Consider the following 20,050-nt stretch of genomic DNA (forward strand, 5'->3'; position numbering starts at 1 on the left):
TTAACAATCTAGGAAGTTTGCAGCCATCAGCAGTTCCAATGCAATTTCAGGTGCAGTCGGGAATTCGGGAATCTTGGTGGAGCTCTTCGTGTAGCGGACCTTGTAGGTAAAATACATGCATACTTTGGATAGCACATGCAAAGGGATCTCCCTAAAATTGACCTCATTCTCAGCAAACTTCCCTGGTCTGCTCAACATGGCCTTTATTGTTCCCAGTGTAAATGCATGCTCTCTTTTTACAATAAATTCATGGCCCTCAGAAGATATTAGCGACACACATGGTGTCAGAGCCTTCACAGCAACCCTAGGCTTTCTCCTCACCATCTATTATGTTTTACAAAATTCTACTTGAGTCCACAGGAACTTTAGTAGCTTCTAACCAGCCCCGCAGCCACCACAACTGTGTCCCCACATACCGGCACTATTCAGTACTCCACACACAAGACCCTGGCGTTTTGGAGAAGCCAGTACCATGGAATGACCACCAGGAACAGCACAGTGGAGTGGAGCCAGCCAGAGCCTAGAAGACAAGCTGTGTGTGCTGCAGAGGGCAGAGCTGGAGAAGGGACCCAGGTCCTTGGAGGAGTCTGGAAAATCAAGAATAAATCCCAGCCGTAGTATGGTTGGATATTTGGTTTTGCTATGATTTGATTGTGTCTGTGCACTGATGTTTCCCTCTTGAAATAATTAAGTGTTTTACTGGAGCCCACAGAGGAGAGACGTTGAACTTTAGACTTTGGGTTTTAAAAGAGATTAGCTATTTTAAAGGGACTGAGATTTTAATGTGTTTGAATTTGTAAAGACTGTGGGACTTTTAAAGTTATGTTTTTAAATGTGAGGTCTTAGGGATGAATTAGAAAGGAAGGGTTATGGCTTAATAGTGATGTGTTCATGGGTCAAGTTGACAAGGGGTCAGCTGTATTGGCTGATTTTGTGTACCAACTTGGACACAAGCTAGAGCCATCAGAGAGAAAGAAACCTCGATTCAGAAAATGCCTCCATGAATTACAACTGTAAGGGATTTTCTCAATTAGTGATCAATAGGGGAGGGCTCAGCCCATGGTGGATGGTGCCATCCCTAGGCTGGTGGTCCTGGGTTCTATAAGAAAGCAGGATGAGCAAGCCATAAGGAGCAAGCCAGTAAGCAGCTCCCCTCCATGCCTCAGCTCCTGCTTCCAGGATCCTGCCCTGCTTGAGCTTCTGTCTGACGTCCTCTGATAATGGACTGTGATCTGGAAGTAAAAGGCAAATAAACCCTCTCCTCCTCAACTTGCTTTTTGGTCACAGTGTTTTTGTCACAGCCACAGATACCTTAACTAAGACACTGTCATAAACTGGAGGCTCGTGCAGTTCTGACAGTCAGGAGTCAGAGAGCAAAGCCGCAGCAGGTCTCACCCCTTGAAGACTGGACCGTGCCTTCCTGGCCTCCCGGCTTGTAGACGCTGTGCTCTGGTCTCCGCTGCATCTTATAGAGGAGCCCCTCTGTGTCTCTGTCCTGAGCGCTGTTTAATGACATCCCCAGAGATGAGGGCTGGGCATGTCATTTCAGTGTGACCTCATCTTATTCTCCTTTGTAGAGCGTATCTCCAAATGAGCAGAAGTTCTGTGGTTCTGGGTGGGTCAAGCAATTCAGTCTTCACCAGCACCCTAGCAGTATGGACTCCACTTAGCATGAAGCCCCTAAACTTCTCCACCTGAGGCGTATCCTTTCCCATAAGATTTCTGATCACAGCTTATGTTCTAAGCCAGGTTTATTTTACTGACAGTTTTTAAATATGTCAAGGTGTTGGTCCAATGACATGGGCAGGTTTGTTTGGAAGTGCTGATTTCAAATGTCTTGGAGCAAGAAATGTACCCGACTGACGTGTTCCTCTGGTGACTGTCTCTTTTTGGAGAAAGGTTGCTAGAAAACCACCATGGGCTTTGAGATGACTTGGGGTTGAATGCCACACAAACCCAAGTTATAATTATGCTATCCTCTGCCATAGATTTTCCAAAAACAGCCTCCCTGTTCCTCAGATGGTGAAGCCTCTTGAATAATGGTTCCATCTATTATTCACAATGTGACAGCCCAGTGATTGCCTTTTATTTAAGTGAAAGGTCAAGAGGTTTTGATTTATACAAGGGTTGAATCAAAGGTGTCACGTCCACAGAGGTGACATACCCGGAAGGATGGAAGACAGACATTCCGTTCCCTGATTGCAGCTGCGATAGGTGGACAGCTTTGTCTCATTCTGGGGGAGGGAAGCAGTCCAGCCCACACCTCACCTGTACTTCATTGTTTCAGAAGACATCTCTCTTTTATCCGGGAGGGCTCATGACTATGACCGGGTATATCCAGATGTCTCTAAATCATGACCTTCTTGGGTTATCTCCTGTCGTGCAGGTGATTTGATTTGGCTTACAGGTCAAGGTTTCTCACCAACTTTTATGGCGGGGTGGGGGATTCAAATCTTTATTTTGCCAATTGCTTGAGAGAAGGCTCATTGACAGATGCTTCCTTCCTCGTCTGTGTTCTTTAAAACTAACATTGTAGGACAGTGAACTATGACTCAGTGACTCAACCTGACTGGCAGCATTTCCAGGTTATATTTTGTGCTCAGCTGTACCTCCCACCCCAAAGAGATGTGTTTCTCATCCTGAACCTGGCACCTACAAATGTGGCTGTGATGATCCGTCTTAAGTGTCAACCTGACACAAGGGTGACCTGGGGAGGGAGACCTAATGAGGACTCTTGTAGATCAGATTAGCCTGTGAGGGACAGCCTTGATTGACAACCGAGGTGGGAGGACTCAGCCCACTGTGGGTGACAGCATTCCCTAGGTAGAGAGTCCTAGACTGTGCCAGTACAGACAATGAACACACACACACACACACACACTTATTCTTTCTGCTCTTGACCATGAATGTGACCCAATGCTTCACATCCCTGTTGCTTAAACTTCCCTACAAGAGAAAGGGTGGACATTTCCCCCCCAGAGTGTTTTATCACAGCAACAACAACGAACCAGGCCTGTGACCTTACCTGGAAATAAGGCCATTGCAGACACAGTTAATCAGAGCGCATGGCAGAAGGGGGGGGGGTGTCTAAATCCAACAGGACTGATGTCTGTGGGAGGAAAATGCCATGTGAACTCAGAGGGGCCCAAAGAACTGTGAAGAAGGATTCTCCTCTTGATAGTCATGATCCTATAATCCAGGGGCCGAGCCAGAGGTGCCTGTAGCAGTGAGAAGCTGGATCAGGCAAGAGAGGCCCTGTCTTTCCAAGACCAGGCACATTTTGGTCAGTGTTTCCAGCCCCCAGACATAGGAAAGAATAGATTTCTTGTGCTTTTTTTCTACAGCAGCCTTAGGATGCTAACCCGCCATTTAGTGAGCCCAGTCCCCTGCCTGATTGACTATTATCTCTACCTGTGTTCAACTTCCCTCCACCTCTGCGCCTCTGCAGGTTCTCCCATGGGTGGGCGTTATAGTGGAGCTGTGGTATGTGCAAGAGCACAGAGCAGGGCTGATGAATACTCCGTGGACCCCAGCTCTGGTCGCCCACATTTCTCTTTGCCATGGTGCTCCCACAGAGGAAGGAACAGGACAACCCAGCCGTCAGCAGAGACTGTCTGGGAGAAGGTCAGTTCAAGATCTGAAATCCACTCAGTATGGTCTGGAGAAACTTGTTTAGCCTGTTATTTTTTTTTAAAAAAAAAAGATTAATAAATTTTTTTTTGAATAGGTAACATATTCACATGGTTTAAAAATACATCAAAAAGGGAACACCGTGAAAACTCCCCCTCTTCCAGATTTACCCGCCTCCTCCACAGGCCTCTTCCCCACTGCCCCAGGAAACAGTCTAATTAGTTGTTCGTGTGCTCCTGGTATTTTCGAATACACATAAAAGAAGATAAAATCACATGTTCTTATTCTCCCCTCTTGCTATTTTTGGAGAAAAGACTGCACACAATGCACACTGCGCATGTGGGATTCATAACGCCATCGACGGGTTTTCCTCTCGGTGAGTGCAAAGCCAGATCCAGCATAGCCGAGAAGCCCATGGTGCGAAGACGTGTTCCCTCCAGCAAGAAAAGAGAGCAGTGAAGTCATTGACAAAGCAGTCTCTCCCTTACAAAGGTTGGGGACTTTTTTTTTCAGGAGCTGACACAACACGTGCAGCTGTGTCTAAACCTGAGCGTGCGTAGTTTGAGATGCGCATCACTGAGCATGCTCACTTCAAGGTCATCGTTTTTTTTAAGAAGGAAAGATGGCAGATGAGGGCTGGACAGGCCTCGCTCAGGGTTATGAAGACATATCTGAGAGATTAGAACATTCCTGGGCACGTTTATTGTGTCATAAAGATGGTTGACATGAATACTCTGGGCCCCTTGGCTTTGGTCATGCCTAGTTCCTTCTTGTCACAAAGAGCGCTTGCGCTAAAGGAAAGGCCACTTAAAGGTGTGCGCATCTTCATTACCGCGGTCTGCTCTGGAGGTCTTCAAACTCCATCACTCAGAGAATTGCCTCTGATTTCCTTTTCTCTTGCCTGACATATTTCATTTAAAAGTCTTTTTTTTAATAGTCTCATACACATTTATGAAGTATTTTTAAACATGCCCAGTCCTCTTATCCCTTCCTTCATTCTCAGCGAACCCCCTCTTTGCCCAAAATCCCCCTTCTTGCTTCCATGTCCCCCCTTTAGTTTTTGTAATCCATTTGTGCCCGTCAGTTTTCTGCCCCGTGGTCACAGGCTGGGGTCGCCGTGAAAAGGACCTCGAATGACAAAATGCCCCCGTCAGATTGGTCAGTGGGGCGTTTTATTAATGATGGCCGTGAGTGTGACCAGCTCACTGTGGGTGGCCCCATCCCTGGGCTGGTGGTCCTGGCTTGTATTTTTAAAAGGCAGGCTGAGCAAGTCACAGAAAGCCAGTCAGTGGACAACATTTTTTCTACAGTTTCTGCTTCAGTTCCTGCCTTGAGTTCCTGCCCTGGCTCCCCTCAATGATGAACTACAATTATAAACGGAATAAAACCCTTTCCTCTCTAAGAACATCTAAGGATGACCGGCTAATTGGAAGCATGCCTTCAGGCACACGTGCGCAGACGACCTTGGATACAGCCAGGGCACACTGGCTGGAGGGAGGTTAATTTAGCACACCGCGGCAATTAGTTATTACTAACACTGACAATCAGTTCGCAGTTTTCCCCTGTGCTCTTCTTCTGTCTACAAACCTCTTTGCCCCCAGGATTGTAGAAGAAAAGCCGTTTCCCTTGATACCTCTTTCCACTAATGACCCACGAACAATCACTATCTTGATAAGGAGACCCATCACTTTTTTGGAGGTCCGATGTTTGGCATGGGTCTCACTGGGCTGAGCTAATTGTTCTCAAGGGACGGTTCCTTCTGGAAGCCCTGATGGAGAAGCCACGTCCCAGCCTCGGTGGCCCCGGAGTGGCTGCTTCTCTTGGCAGGTCAAGAGCCATGCCTGGTCCAAGAGCTACAGCTGCAGCTCTTGAGGAAATGCCACAAAAGGAAGTTCTCCGATTCATCACTTGTTCGGCTTTTCAAGACCACTTATGCTGCGGAGGGGAATCCACCCCAGTGACGTTCACAGAGATGAGGGGGTCAGACCGCGCAGGAAGCGCCTGGAAGAACAGAGGCCAGAAAGGGGTCACTTGGATTGAGTGACACAGAGTGGCGTCTCTTCAGTTAGTGCTCAGGGTCAAGGAATGTCTGCTTCTCTCCACCATTGGACAGGCCCCGCCCCCAGCCCTGCACCCCATCCTCCTCCCTGTACCCATCATCCCCTGCATCCCATTGCCCCCAGGACCCCACAATCTCTGTACCCATAATCTCTCCCTATCTTCATCCTCCTCCCTGAACCCCATCCTTCCCCCTGCACTCCGATTCTCCTTCCTGTACCCCGTCTTCCATTTTTACATCCCATCCCCCTACCTTGTGCCCCACATCTACCTCTGCAACCCATTACCTCCCCTGGAACCACATCCTCTGGCACTGTACCCTGTCTACCCTTCCTTGTTGAAACCCAGAGCCTCAAGGGCAATGGGATTTACAGCTTGGTGCCTTCCCAAGTGTCCCGGCTGTTTGTCCTCTAGGGGGCAGCACACTCCACACAAAGTGGCAGAGCCTGCACCACTTATACACATCTACATATACATACCTACCCTCTTACACCTGTGCACATGGTCAAATTCTCTCTCTCTCTCTCTCTCTCTCTCTCTCTCTCTCTCTCTCTCTCTCTCTCTCTTTCTTTCTCTCTCCCTATACGCACGCACGCACGCGCGCGCGCGCGCGCACACACACACACACACACACACGACGCAGTGCTAACCCCTGCCTCTGCCCTCCCCACCCCCACCTATGATCTTCGACTATAATTATAAGAAAGGGCAGTGCTCTGGGCTCCCTGTCCTGGTGCCAGCCTTGGTTTCTGTGGTGTTTGTAAAGGACACCTCAACATGCTGGGTGGATGACAAGGGAATGCATGTGACTTCCCAGGGTGATCCCCAGGCCCCAGGGTGCTGACAGAAACGACCTGCATGTGTCTATATTAGGAGCTCCTGTGTCCCTGGGCAGAATGCCTTGGTGTAGCCCTGACGTGAACAGTGGTGACGCTCTCTGTGACTCACCCGCGTCCGCAGAGAGTAACCCCAAATGCCAGACATGCCAACGACTCAATCGAGCACTTGGCACCGCGTGAGCTGACGGCTGCCAGGAGCATGTGACCCGGGCGGGCTCAGAAGCCTGGGAGCCTCCAGTTGCATCTTCTCCCAGCTGCTCCTCGGAGCAAAGTGACTCCCATTACAGGTGGACAGGGAATTGCAAAGAGGGTGCATGAGTGGAAACTCTGGGGAGCTGAGCAGTGCTGGATGGAGGGAGGCTGGCCCTCTGGGCCCCTCCCAGTTCCTCCCTGAGTGTCCAGCTCTGACCTCACCATGCTCACCTGGAGAAGGACGGGTATTCACCCATGGTCCCGGTCCTCGGGGTATGGAACCATGGGAATTTATTCTTTATAGTTCCGCAGGTTGATGTATGCCCATTAGGCAATCTTGCAGCTCCTTCCTGCATCCTTAGATCCCAGTTATGTTGCTCCAGTTCTTGCTCTGTGGTGCAGGTTATCCTTTCTCTGTGTGTGCACATATTGCCCCCTCTTTACGTGGATACCAGCTCTGGCTGAGACATCAAGGCCTATCTTGTTCTGAGTTGTTATAGCTGGAGAGACTGGTGTCCAAGTTGGGTGTCATCTGAGGTACCGTCAATAGACTCCCAGGCCAGGAACTGAGCTGCCATGTTGGGGGTATAATACCCCTTCCTTTGCAAGGCTGTGAGATTTTGTACTCTTAGACTGCTACTTAAGCATTTGTTCCTGTTCCCCTGAACAAGGGACGTCCTCAGACTGGGCTGCCCATCCTCCCGACCACTCGCTAGTGTTCCCAAGCTCATTGGAGGTGCAGTTTGTGCGGTCCTTGCCCTTGCTTCTCTCTACTGCTCAGGTCTGTGGGTCTTCCTCAGACCCCACATTTCTTCTGGAGTATGGAAAGACTGAAGATGGGTTTGGGCGGAACCTGCTGCTTACACACAGACTGGTTTTCCTACTTCTGGTCCCAGTAGGGAGCTGTCTCTCCTTTTGTGATAACCTACCTGGCTCCAGGACCTAGATCTGGTGCAGCATCTGAGGCCTTCTGGCTAGCCTGTGCCCTTCAAGCCTCGGGGGTTGTATGGCCCATGGGTCTACCCCTGCTCCCGTGTTTATTTTGAGGATAGTCTCTGGCCAGCCAGCTTTTCCTGTTTGTTCCTGTGCCCCCCCCCCCCCCCCCCCGCCAGGTGATTAGCTATAGGGCATTATTGACTCCACCTTGGGCGTGGTAATTTCCCACCTGCCTGGGGGGATATTCCATTGTACAGCAGAGGTTTTCCCTAAATTTGAATAAAGGGCAGTGGGCTGATCTCTTTTCAGATGACCCAGGTCTCTTATGTGTTCATTCAATCTCCAGGCCCTGGCCCGGCTCACATACGGTACAGTGGCGTGCGAACTGTACCGAGAGGGTAACACAGGCACAGGTGTTACAGTTGGAGGCCCATCAGCGAGATCGGGAAGTAGGGGACCCCTGAGACGCCCTCGGAAGGCTGGCCAGCAGGTAAGAAATTGATTGGTGAGGGTGAATTGATAATGGGTGCAAGTAGTTCTGTTCCAGTATTGATGGCCGATTAGTACAGTTCGCATGCCCACTGTATTGAGAGAGTAACACAGGCGCAGGTGTTACAGGGGGTGTGGTCAGTAACTTCATTAGGCTCCCTGAGCTGAAATGCAAAAATCAGTACCCAGCGTCAGCATAGGCTTTTGGGGTACACTCTTGCTGCTTATGCTGAAGGTCCTCCCATAAATAAAGGAGAGCCCAGAAAATCCTGGTTCTGTCTGCTGTACCTGCTATGGGTGTTTTCCCCTGTGAGCGTCTGCTGCCTCAGGACATGGAGACCATGTCTGTCTCCTTCAGCCCTCACTTCTCTCCCCCAGATGACCACGTCGCAGGAAGTCTGCCATCATCACCATACTCATCTGTGTGCTTGTTGCTTCTGTGAATACTAGATCCTATCACTGTGGGGAGAGGAGAAGGGTCTCTAAGCCTTGTGACAAGGGCAGTAAAGTCTTTTGATGACCCCCAACACAGTGTCAATCATTAGGAGAGGAGCCAATAGGGAATTGACAAACTGTCCCAGAACTCTAAAGTAAGTAGCTCTGAGGAAGGAGTGAGCCAGGAATCCTAGCTCTCGTACCTACCAGTTGGACCATATTAGCGAGTGAGTCCTCCCTGTCTTAGGCCTGTCAAAGGCCTCTTGACTCTGAGGAGGACCTATCTTCCATATCTAGACCCAGCTCAGTCCATAGATCGTCCTTGGAGACCCATTCCCCAAACTGCTCAACACATAGTAGGTCTTAAGAAACCTAACTGCAGCCGGGCAGTGGTGGCTCTCACCTTTCATCCCAGCACTCGGGAGGCAGAGGCAGGTGGATCTCTGTGAGTTTGAGGCCAGCCTGGTCTACAAGAGCGAGTTCCAGGACAGGCTCCAAAGCTACAGAGAAACCCTGTCTTGAAAAACAAAAACAAAACAAAACAACAACAACAGAAAGAAACCTAACTGCTTCTTATTGGGGGCTACATACACCAGCAGCCAGATAGAAGACGGTGCTCAACACGCAGTAGGGCTTAGGAATGCTAACTGCTTCTTGTTGACGGCCATGAGCACCGCAGCCATTTAGAGGCCGTGCAAACGAGCAGCAGAGGGGCCCGGGACTCTGGACTTTTATTTTCTAGCCAACGTCCTCAGAAAGCCACGGAAGCCACCTTTGAACCTCACCCTCTGCATTTCTGAACTACGGTCACGACAATCACCGGCGACCATGAAGCTCCAGCCAGTGAAAAAGACACGGGGAATGGCATCCTGATGTCTGCTTAACCAAACTTGTTCCCAGCCTCTCCCATTCCTGAGAAACACAGAGTTAAGATATCTCTATTTTCCAGGATGAAGGAGAGCCCTGTGTGTCGACGTCCCTGGAGGGCGATGCAGCTGTATGACTTCTCAGGGACGTAGCTAGATGAAGAGACCGAATAGAGGTTCTCCGGGGACTTCAAGGTTAGATCTGAAACAGAGCAGAGTGTCACCAAGCCTGAATATGGGCCTTGAACTCGGATGACTCATTCCTCCGGCTCTCATGTCACATGAGCAAGACTTCCACACAGAACTACTTTGGATCAGTTGCTGCCAGCCACTCTTGGCCAGGGTCCAGGGAGTAAATGCCACATGGGCTGTGTCCTGGGGAGAGTGGATAGATTGCGTAGCCTTCCTGACTCTGGTCCTGAGACAGCGAACAGCATTGCCTAGCCTTCCTACTCTGGGGATCCTGTCCTATAGTTTAAAATGTGACCTCTAAGAAGCACAAACAAGCCAGATCACAGAAGGGGCACAGTGTTGCTTGGCAGGCCTGATACCATGATGGCACTGAGTTCAGGGGCACTCTGGATGGACTTCCCAGTCTTACTGTTGGGCAAGATTATCTTAACATGCCCTGCATAAAGGGCAGATGTGAGACTTTGGGGGTGGAATTGTCGTGTCTCAGACACCATTCAAAAGGTGAAAGCACATGAATGAAGGATGTGCTAAAAGGCCACAGGAGTCTGTGAGGCCCTGGGTCCCCTCTGAGAAAGACAGGCACGGGTGAACAGCTTTAGGCAGGGTCTCTAGTGGGTGATGGTCTGGGCAACTCTGCTTGAGGCGCTCACCTTCCTGCTCACCTGGAAAGGCAGGGCTAGGGACCTAACCCTCAAGTTCCGGTTCACTACATACAGTTCCAGAGGCCAGGCCGTCACCCACTTCCTGAAGGCATGGCTATGGTCTAGCTGAAGTAGTTCCAAAATGCAGCAGCTGGACCAGCAGCAGCAGCACTGGAATCTGGTTACAGATACATGGAGGCCCAGCCTGGACCCCTCGAGTAAGCAGACTTGGTGGGACTCGGCTATCTGTCCCAGCTTTAAGCAGGATGGCTCCTTGGGGGTCCGTCTGACACAGTTCATCGTATGAGAACACTGGGTTTAATTGAACACCACTGAAAATACACCACATTATTCCAAGATATGAGGAACTAAAGGCAACGCAGTCTTCTGGTTCTTTTCTAGGCACTTGTTCTAGGACACAGTAGTGAGCAAAGACCTGGTCATGAGTTCGACAGAACGCGGAAGAACAGATCTACCGACAGCGATGGTTACATGAGCCATGCACAGAGACTCTCACGCAGCAGGAGCCTCTGTTCTCCAAGTCAAAAGATCAAATTGGTTGGTAGATAAGTTTCCCTGCGGAGACAGAGTTCTGCCCAGAGAAGAGAAAACAAACTGTAAAGCTGTGTAGAGAATGGAACCCAATCATGTTTGTGAGAGATTGCTCTCACATGCCGAAAAACACACGAGAAATGCATGTGTTAATTAAGATGTATTTTATTTATTACTATTGTGTACATAGCCTGTGCATGTATGTGTGTGTCTATGTGTGTGTACATGTCATGACACGTGTGTGGAGGTCAGAGGACAGTTCTAGGAAGTTGGTTCCCTCCTCCCACCATGTAAGTCCCAGGATTGAACCCAGGTCATCAGGTGTGGTGGCAGATGCCTTTATCCACTGAGCCATCTCCCTGGTGAGACATGTGAATTTAATGACCCTTAAGGCACCCTGTGGAAAGATGCAACAGTCAAACCATTCTGTGGAGGGAGTTGGTGCCCTGTCCTTACACAATATTTTGGATTGTTCTTTACAGGGAAGTTGTGCCATCTCATTTCCTCCTGCCTTCCATGGAAATGGGAAGTAAGATTCCATGGTGCTTGGAGACATTAGGTGGTCCCCTTAACAAAACCTTTATTTCCACACTGAACAGCTTAATATCAGCACCAAATTTCACCTTAAACAATGCTGCTTATCCCTGAAGTTCCGTGGACCTGTCTGCCCTGGTGTCATTTGGAACTGTCAGGCCAAGAACTCAGTTGACCTCGGCAGACAGGAGAGTTCTATTGGTCAACCAGGATTGCAGTGCTCCTGGTAACCACTGCATGAGAGTGCCACAGGATTGGTGGATAAAACAGGTAGAGATATTAAAATGCAGTGTGAATGAAAAAGAGGAGAGAGGGAGATGGAGAGAGAGACAGACACACAGAGAGACAGAGACAGACAGAGATAGATAGAGAGACAGAGACTGACAGAGAAGAGACAGAGACACAGAGAGATAGACAGAGATAGAGAGACAGAGAAAGAAAGAGAGACAGACAGAGGCAGACAGAGAGAGACAGAGACAAAGAGACAGAGACAGACAGAGAGAGACAGACAGGGAGATAGAGAGAGAGGTAGACACACACACAGAGGCAGATAGAGAGAGGATGAGAGAGAGAGAGAGAATGAGAGTTAGAGGTCTTTTTCCATTTGCAGTACTGTGAACCTTAGCTAAGTGCTCTGGCACTGCTGTCCTGTTGTAGCTGGTGTCAGCCAGAAAGAATGGAGATCTCACTACACCCTATCATGGCCCTTCCTAGAATAACCCTGTGACCACCTGCTATCTCCAGTTTCAGAGTACAGACAGAAGCATTGGTCCCTGGGCTTTCTAGACTCTTCTGAAAGAATTACTGAAGCGCAATTGGGAGGATTTTCTTCCACATCTATGTCTTTACTCCAGTAGGGAATAACAAGCCATATAGGCAAGGACAGACACAAGAACACAAGTCTGTCTACCCCGTGGGCCTTTGCAGATGCCATGTGGGTGGGAGGAGGCGCTGCTGGCATGCTGGGATCGCAGGCAAGGGGCTTGGTTTTGGTTTGTTACCAGTTACTCTATGGTCTGCCACCACAAAATATGCATTTGCTTATTTTATTGGAGGAAAAGGGAAGAATGGGTAAGAGTCAGCTTCTGGGGAAATATGCAAACCAAGGAAGGTGCACTTGGCTCCTATGGGCCAGGTTTCTCGGCAGAGGTCCCTCTGATAGAGCACCTGGGCGGGGGGCTTTGATCTTGGGGAGAGACACAGATGAAGAAGAGGTTGGGGGTCAGTCAGTAACATGCTTACACATACCCCAGAAGTATGTCAGAAATGTCATCAGAGCCACGTGTCCTGGATGGCCGAGGGGTCCTAGGCTGTGCCAGACATTTGAGGAACATTTCTAGGTACACACCAGGAACCGGTGAAGCTTCCTAGGCAACTCTGGCTAGGGTAATATCTCATGCAAACTTGCCAATGACCAGTATCTTAGCTGGGTGGCTATGGCGAAGCCTCAAGGGCCTCGAAGGGATTCACCTTTGGATGGTCAGGGGCCTCTACCCTCGATGCATGTACCTTTGCTTATTTACTTAGCCATTGTATTTTGAGATCCTGGGCTTTGTCCCTGTTAAACAATCACTTCACCACCGAGCTGTATCCCCAGTCTTCTAGGGATAAAAGTTTTTACTTTTATCCCTGGTTGTCACCATATAGTGGGGTCCTTTATTCACTGTGCTGATGCTTCAGCTTGTGACGGCCATCCTTTCCCCATATTGAGAGGAGCCTTTCCTGCACAAGTCTGCTGCAGCTGCTGGGGATGTGTGGGCTGATGGATGTGTGGTTGTTTGTAAGGCTGGATTAGGGTTGTGCTTCTGGGAAGAAGGTCCCATGAACATTTGCCTGTGGACACTTTCCCCTCTTAGAGCAATGCTTAGGAGTGGGGTGGCAGTGGCCAAATACTAAGTGCTGTTCAGGGATTGGCTATTGCATTTTGCCCACCCACCTGCTGTGTGTCCTGCCAGTGTGATGCCAGCTGTGGCCCATTTTTCTAGTCTTAGGCATGCTGGTGGTGGGCAGTGTGAGCATATTCATTTCATTAGACATCTCTTGATGACTCCAGGCATCACACAAGTTCACATACAGTTACTAACCATCAGACTGGGTGCCCTCTCATCCTCTTTGCTAAGTGAGTTTCAAATCTTTTTCCTATTTAAAAAATTATTTCCTCCTCCTTCTCTTTTGGTATCTTTTTATGCATTCATCATTTTGTCTACTATCTACCCATGTATCTATTATATCCCCATTTATCTATTTACTATCTTCTATCAACCATCTGTCAGTCCTCTTGTATCTGTCATCTAGCTCGCTATTTCTCTGCCTATCTGTATCTATTATCTAATCATCTATTTCTCCGCCTACCTACGTTCATCCATTTATCATCTATCTATGTATCAACCATCTACCAATGTATCTATTAACTACCTACCTACAGTCTGTCTGTCTGTCCATCCATTCATCATCCAACCATCCATCCATCCATTCATCCATCCATCTTATAAAGAGATGGCTTTCATGGCTGTTGAGACTGAGGGACCCCGGATGTCCAGACGTATGGTTGGTGAAATGTAGACCCAGGAACATCTTTAGTATAATGAAGGCCTGAGCACTAGAAGACCTGATGGTGTAGTTCAGGCCCAATGGAAGCCTCAGCTGAGCTCAGGCAGGCAGGCACACTTCCTCTTCTGTCTGAAGGTCAGTCTTTTCTTCCCGGTCAGAACTTTCGCCATATTTGTGAGGCTCTGCTTTATGAAGACTGTCTAAATGTTAAGTTCATCACAGATGCTGTCGGAGGAGTACCAAGTCTCTGTCACCACATGGCCGGAAAGCTGTCTCTTAAGAGTCACACTGCATCTACCGTTTTTTTTTAAAGGAGGCTTAAATACTCTAGAAATTTATTGAGGTTTTTACGTTACCCAGGAAGCCCATCATCGTGTTACACTTTTTTCCATTCTTATTGATCTCTGCCAGCCATAACATGGCTGATAGGAGTGCATTTCTGGTACTGATGTAAATATGGGCGCCTCTCTACTTGTCACTATTGTGCTCCCCTCTGTTAAGGTCTCTTATCTCAGGGCCCTAGGAGTCAGCATCCTGGTGGTATTCTCACGAGCATGCGAGGCATCTAGACTGACTTCTGTAGGTGCAATCTGTGGACCATTTGCTCTCTGTCCACGGCAGGTACCTAGAAAAGGGACTGTAAACCCTGAGAGATGTTTCCTGATGTCGTCACAGCATCTGAACATACAATGTATAGTCCAGAAGGACATACCAACCTAGACATCACAGACACATGGAATAGGGTGGTTTACACATGATGTTCAGCAAGCTAGCAGTACCTGGAAAATGACACAAGGGCTAGTCCCTGTCGGGACATGTGGACAGTAGTCCTGGAGGGTGTGTGGATGAAGAGGACCCAGCACTCTTCAGCATGTCACTGAGGCTTTTGACTTCGGTGGAGTGGGTTTTGAGGGATGAGAGAGTGTGTTTTCTCCAGCAGAGAGCCATGTCCTGAACACCAGCTCAAAGTGTTGATCCTCGGCCATGGCTGCAGGGTATAGCAGGGCTCATGAGAAGCAAGGATGTGGAAGGAAGTGGCGTGGCAATGTCTGCATGTGTTGGCACACAGGCACTGGAACACCGCTCTCTGAGAGCACAATCGTGCCTTGTTCTGAGAGCTGCAGGCCCACATGGCGTCAGCTTTCATAGACTCTGACTACTCTGTTCCTCCTGCAGTGGGAGATTCTGAGCGTGAGCTTGAGGGAAGTAAATGTCACTACTGTGTGGGCTGTGTCACTACTGTGTGGGTGTGTCACTACTGTGTGGGTGTGTCACTACTGTGTGGGTGTGTCACTACTGTGTGGGTGTGTCAGTTCTGTGTGGGTGTGTCAGTTCTGTGTGGGGCTGTGTCACTACTGTGTGGGCTGTGTCACTACTGTGTGGGTGTGTCAGTTCTGTGTGGGGCTGTGTCACTACTGTGTGGGCTGTGTCACTACTGTGTGGGCTGTGTCACTACTGTGTGGGGTGTATCACTACTGTGTGCGGGCTGTGTCACTACTGTGTTTTGGTTCCCACAGACCTGGCTGACTTGGCTGTCACTCAGCTGACATCACTCTGGACCTGGCAGCGAGTTGTGGGGACATTAAAAAATCTCTGCCTGTCTAGAGGGGCTGGTACCTGCAGCGTCAGGCCCTCTGTTAGCTGCTCCCTTCCAACCCCCACACCAGTCTCCTGGAGCACACAGACAAAGAATCCCATGTGGCAGGTTTGAGGATGTTGTCTCAACCCCAAAGCTGAAGATCCTAGGTCAATGAGTCTTGGGGTTCGTTTCTCTGGAGGCTTTTCCTTGGCTGACAGAGGCTATCAGTTCCATCTCTCAATGTATGTCACTATCTCATGGCTGAGTTTTATAAGGACATCAGTCTTAGCTGGTAAAAAAGATCTCATTTTCACTTAACTCTTCAGAGCCTCTGCCTTACAAATGCAGTCAGTTTCTGAAGGCTTGCGTTTGGAAGGACACAGGTCAACTGTGTCATTATCTTCATCCCTGACACTCAGCCAACACAAGCTGAGTGGGCATCTGTAGGCTTCAGCAGTCTCTGTGGTCCTAGAGTCATGTGGTTATGACATAGCTTGGAGGTGGGGTCCCAGGATGACATCACCGTATTCCCTCAGAGATGCTCTGTTTCAACCCAGTTTGATAGGTGGGCAAGGACCCTGATGCCCGGTGAGGTGTGAAGATCTGACTCAAGAGGACAGTCAGAGACTGGTCAGACAGGAACCCATCTCAAGGGCAATGCCAGGGTAGATTGTAGGACACTTTTGGGAGACTCAAGTATATGGGAACTGAACTCAGGGCCTCTGGAAGAGCAGGAAGCACTCTTAGCCCTGGAGTCATCTGTCCAGCCTCTGGTATTCTCTCCATGACCCCCATCCTGAGATCACTCATGCCTGCCCATCATCTAAGCACCCAGGGCTTGAGACACGTTCATAGAGAGTGCCCAACTGAGGACTTCTCTTGGCACTTGATTTTGTTGGTGCTGCTTCCCTGCTGAAGGGTCTTCCTTGGCACACACACATGAGGAATAGAAGGGTGTGCCTAGGTCCTCACCTGGCCCTCAGCGTTCTAGTCAGAATGTCCTTTTGTACTCACAAGCCACTCTGTTTCTGGGAATGAGTTCTTCCTCTTTCCACCCATCTGAACCACGCCAGAGCACTTCTTCGTGGAGGGTGGTCCAGCCTTCTCTCACCAGATTGCACAATCAACCTGCCATCTCCATCATCTTCATGGTCACAACACACAAGTCCATGAACAAATTGGCTTGCCCGTGTCTTCAGTCCTTATATCTACACATGAGGCATACCTCACCTGGCCTTACATCGGGGTTATCACGCATTGTTTGTGTTTATCTAAAAAAAAAAACACACTGCTCTGACTTCCGTGCCCTCATGGTATCTCAGGTCTCCGTCTTATGTTTCAGCAGAGTGGGTTAATGCTTCTCAAAACAACCCAGGAAGCAAGACTCCAGTTGGCAGGGACAGAGCTCGCTGCTCTAGTGCTCTCTGCTCGTCACCATGGAAGCAAGCAGCATCGTCCTCAGGTGTTCCCAGTTGAGAACATTAAATTTATGTGAAGCTTGACATTTCCTTAAACCATCTATCTTATACCATGCTATAGCCAGGTTTAAAAACAGAAGCTAGAGTACCCCCCAGATGTTTTTGAATGAAAAACAAGATTCTACATAAAGCTGTTTCATGATCAACATCCCAACTCCCCCGTTATCGACCGCCACAGCTTGAGGGACGCAGATGTCAGAAGCTGCTGTGGAATAGTGTTCTGTCTCCTTCCTTTGGAGTGACCCAGTATATTTATGTGTGGCCACCTCTGAAAATTATATACATACAATATATATGTATTATTTTAAATCATCAATCTATAAATGTATGATTTTAAATCATCAATCAAGGTCAAACACTCAATGGCTGTAACCATCTGAATGCTTGGTGTACATATTTGTCAATATGTAATATGTCAATATGTAAAATATGTATATATTTGTCAATGAATTCACTTGCAAAGAGACTGTGGGACACACATGAGTACAAGGAAAGCCACGGGCTTATATTCCTTCTACAATGCCGATGGCCTTGGGAAACATGAAGCTAACTGTGTCTGCCATACAGACTTCGGAAGGCTCTTAGACTTGGGACAGAGACCAGGATCACCTGTGTTTCCTATTTAAGCATCAGCCAGACCCTCTGTCTCCTGCAGGTCACTTGTGTAACGATGGCATCATGTCCCTCATTGGCCAGAAGACCCAAGGCAGCAGATGCCAGCAGGAGGCTCTTTGGAAAGAGGCCAGGCTGGCAGTGCCACAGATGCCACAGGGGGCTTAATCTCTCTGTCACAAGCCACCCAGGAAAGAGGAGAAAGCTGCTTTCCCACCAAGCGCACTGTGGGTGAAGTCAATTAGTGCAGCCTGATGAAAAGCCACTTCCTGTTGTTTACTTTCTTTAAAAGTCAATTAAGTGTTCCAGTCATCAGAGATTTAAATTAAGCCTTGGGAACAAAGACCAAGCTAAAACTGATAAAAAGCTGCGCTTCAGCTGTGTAGTGTCAGAGGAGAGGAGTACCTAGACGGGCAGACAGGCACAGTTAGCATGTTATAGCCTCGAGGTGATGCAGGCTCTGGGAGCCTAAGGCTTACAAACTGGGACTCATGTCCTCTGGGACACTGGTAGGCGAGACCTCTATAACCACTCTGCCTTCCACAGCTACCAGCGTCGGCTCCTGCCCACCCACCTATGGGAAGGCATACATTTCCTGTTGCGTCCTCGGGGTCAGGAAAGGCGGTAGCAGAAGTGTCACATGGCCGGGAGCAGGGACACACTGAGACACGGGGAGAAAGCAGATATGACTCAGACACTAATTTTATAGGTGAACAACAAACAACAGAACCAGTGAACGACGAGGAAGTGCCAGGGATGCTTAGAGGACATGGAAAGTTCCAAGGCTGCCTTGTACCCAGCTGCATTTTTCAAACACCTCACTGTCACTGTACATGCAAATGGTGTCTGGGTGTTAGGTGTGGGTGTCAGGAGACCTTGGGTTCAGCTGCCTTGCAGGAGGGCTGTTCGTCCACAGCATGGCTGCAGGGTCTGGTACTCGCATCTTTCTGCTCTCCTCCCGAATTCAGGTTGCATCTGGGGCTGATGTTATGTGTGCTTTGTGTGATGTCTTAAAGGGTGTCTCTCTGAGGCCTCATCTTCCTTCTTTCTGGCAACTTTCCATATATCCTCGTTCCCTGGATCTCTGCAGGCATTGTGTTAGTTTTCATTGTTGGCTGCCATTGTGTGAAGAGGACCAGGGACTTTGAATTCGAGATCCCACATGGCTCTGAGATCTGAAAGATGTATTGTAACGTGGAGATAGGTTTTGAGGGAAATGGTGATGTTCAGTGCCTCCTTTCAGAGTTTTTAATTAGTGGACTGTGAAGACCACTTTTGCTTTTCTGGTTGGTCTGTTCTGCTAATAGAAGGAGCTGGGTACCCCCTTCCACTTCCAACTGACCTGTCCAAAAGAGGTTCCTGAAAAGTAACCCCAACAGTGATGTAGAAAGTGAGGCCAAGAGTTTGGGGAGGCAAAAGTGTAGAGGAATTCCTGTCAGAGAGAAAGAAAGGCTTTGGGATCGGAGGGGGTGGGGAATTACATTCCAAGACAGCAAGGAGTGGCGGTGTTTTTTCTGAGAGCTTCAGGGACATTTCCACTTGTGAATGAACTAGGCAGATGGCTGGAATAACATATTGTGGGGTAGTGAGATGGTGCAGTGGTTAGAGGGGCTTGCTGCTAAGCCTGAGGACCTGAGGTCAATGCCTGGGACCCGTGACATTGGGTACTTACTCAGACCTACAGGCCAGCCTAGGACCTCCTCTTCTCATATCCTTTAGAGAAAACAGGGCACTTTCTCTAAGGAAACTGGGCCTTGTGCCTAGAAATAGCCCTGAATGGGCAAGGCAGTCACCTAACTCATACCCTGGCAGCAGAGGTAACAAGAGCCTTTGTTCTTTGGATGGCTGCTGTAGAGTCTTTTGTGTTCTGTGCAGTTCCTATGCAGACATCTTTCCTTGCTGCTGAGTGTGCACAATGAACCCAGGTCCCCTCAAGGAGGCCAAGGAAAATACAAAGCCATGCACATACTGTAGGGGAGCCCACCTAGAGGGAAGTGCACGCCTGCCCTGCATTTGAGATGGCACAATCCTCCATGCAGAATTCAGAGCAGATAGGACCTTCAGGCAGCTGAAAAGATCTAAAAGCATTCGAGAACAACCATGACGTAAGGTCGTGCAGCTGCCCTTTGGAGAAAGACCGGTACCCCCAAAACAGAAGAGAATGGAAAATCCTCAAACTCAAGGGTGCCTGACCTTCTAACTTCTTTGGACTCCCACTGGACAAAGAATTGTCAAATTCAGGATGTCTGACCACTGGCTCATGAGTTGCTAGGGGACATATGTTTATTGTGTGTGACTTTGTGACTTGATATCGGCATCCACAAACTTCGTGCCTGAGACTAGTAATCAAGTTACAAATAAAAAAATAAATAAAGCAAACCCTCAATTTTTTTTTTTGGTTAATGGTTTTTGTTCTTGGTCTCACCCACAACTGTTGTTGGCCACAAGGGACCATGTATTGGAAGCA

General features: G+C 48.8%; 1 protein-coding gene and 1 long non-coding RNA gene across 2 annotated transcripts; one reads left to right on the forward strand and one right to left on the reverse strand.

Annotated features, from left to right (window-relative positions):
* Positions 1 to 546, reverse strand: LOC126498927 (elongin-C-like). The gene has a single exon (XM_050137926.1). The coding sequence runs from the start codon at positions 322 to 324 to the stop codon at positions 1 to 3; it is 324 nt and encodes a 107-aa protein (XP_049993883.1). The 5' UTR covers positions 325 to 546.
* A 2,644-nt stretch (positions 547 to 3,190) lies between these two features.
* LOC126498928 (uncharacterized) lies at positions 3,191 to 19,880 on the forward strand. The gene is made up of 3 exons (XR_007590923.1): positions 3,191 to 3,624; positions 8,002 to 8,145; positions 9,529 to 19,880. It is a non-coding gene; the product is annotated as an uncharacterized lncRNA (long non-coding RNA).
* The last annotated feature ends 170 nt before the right edge of the window (positions 19,881 to 20,050 follow it).

Source organism: Alexandromys fortis, unplaced genomic scaffold (assembly GCF_014885135.2).
Source record: "Alexandromys fortis isolate MF-2015 unplaced genomic scaffold, M_Fortis_MF-2015_v1.1 scaffold_3, whole genome shotgun sequence".
Lineage (NCBI taxonomy): Eukaryota > Metazoa > Chordata > Mammalia > Rodentia > Cricetidae > Alexandromys > Alexandromys fortis.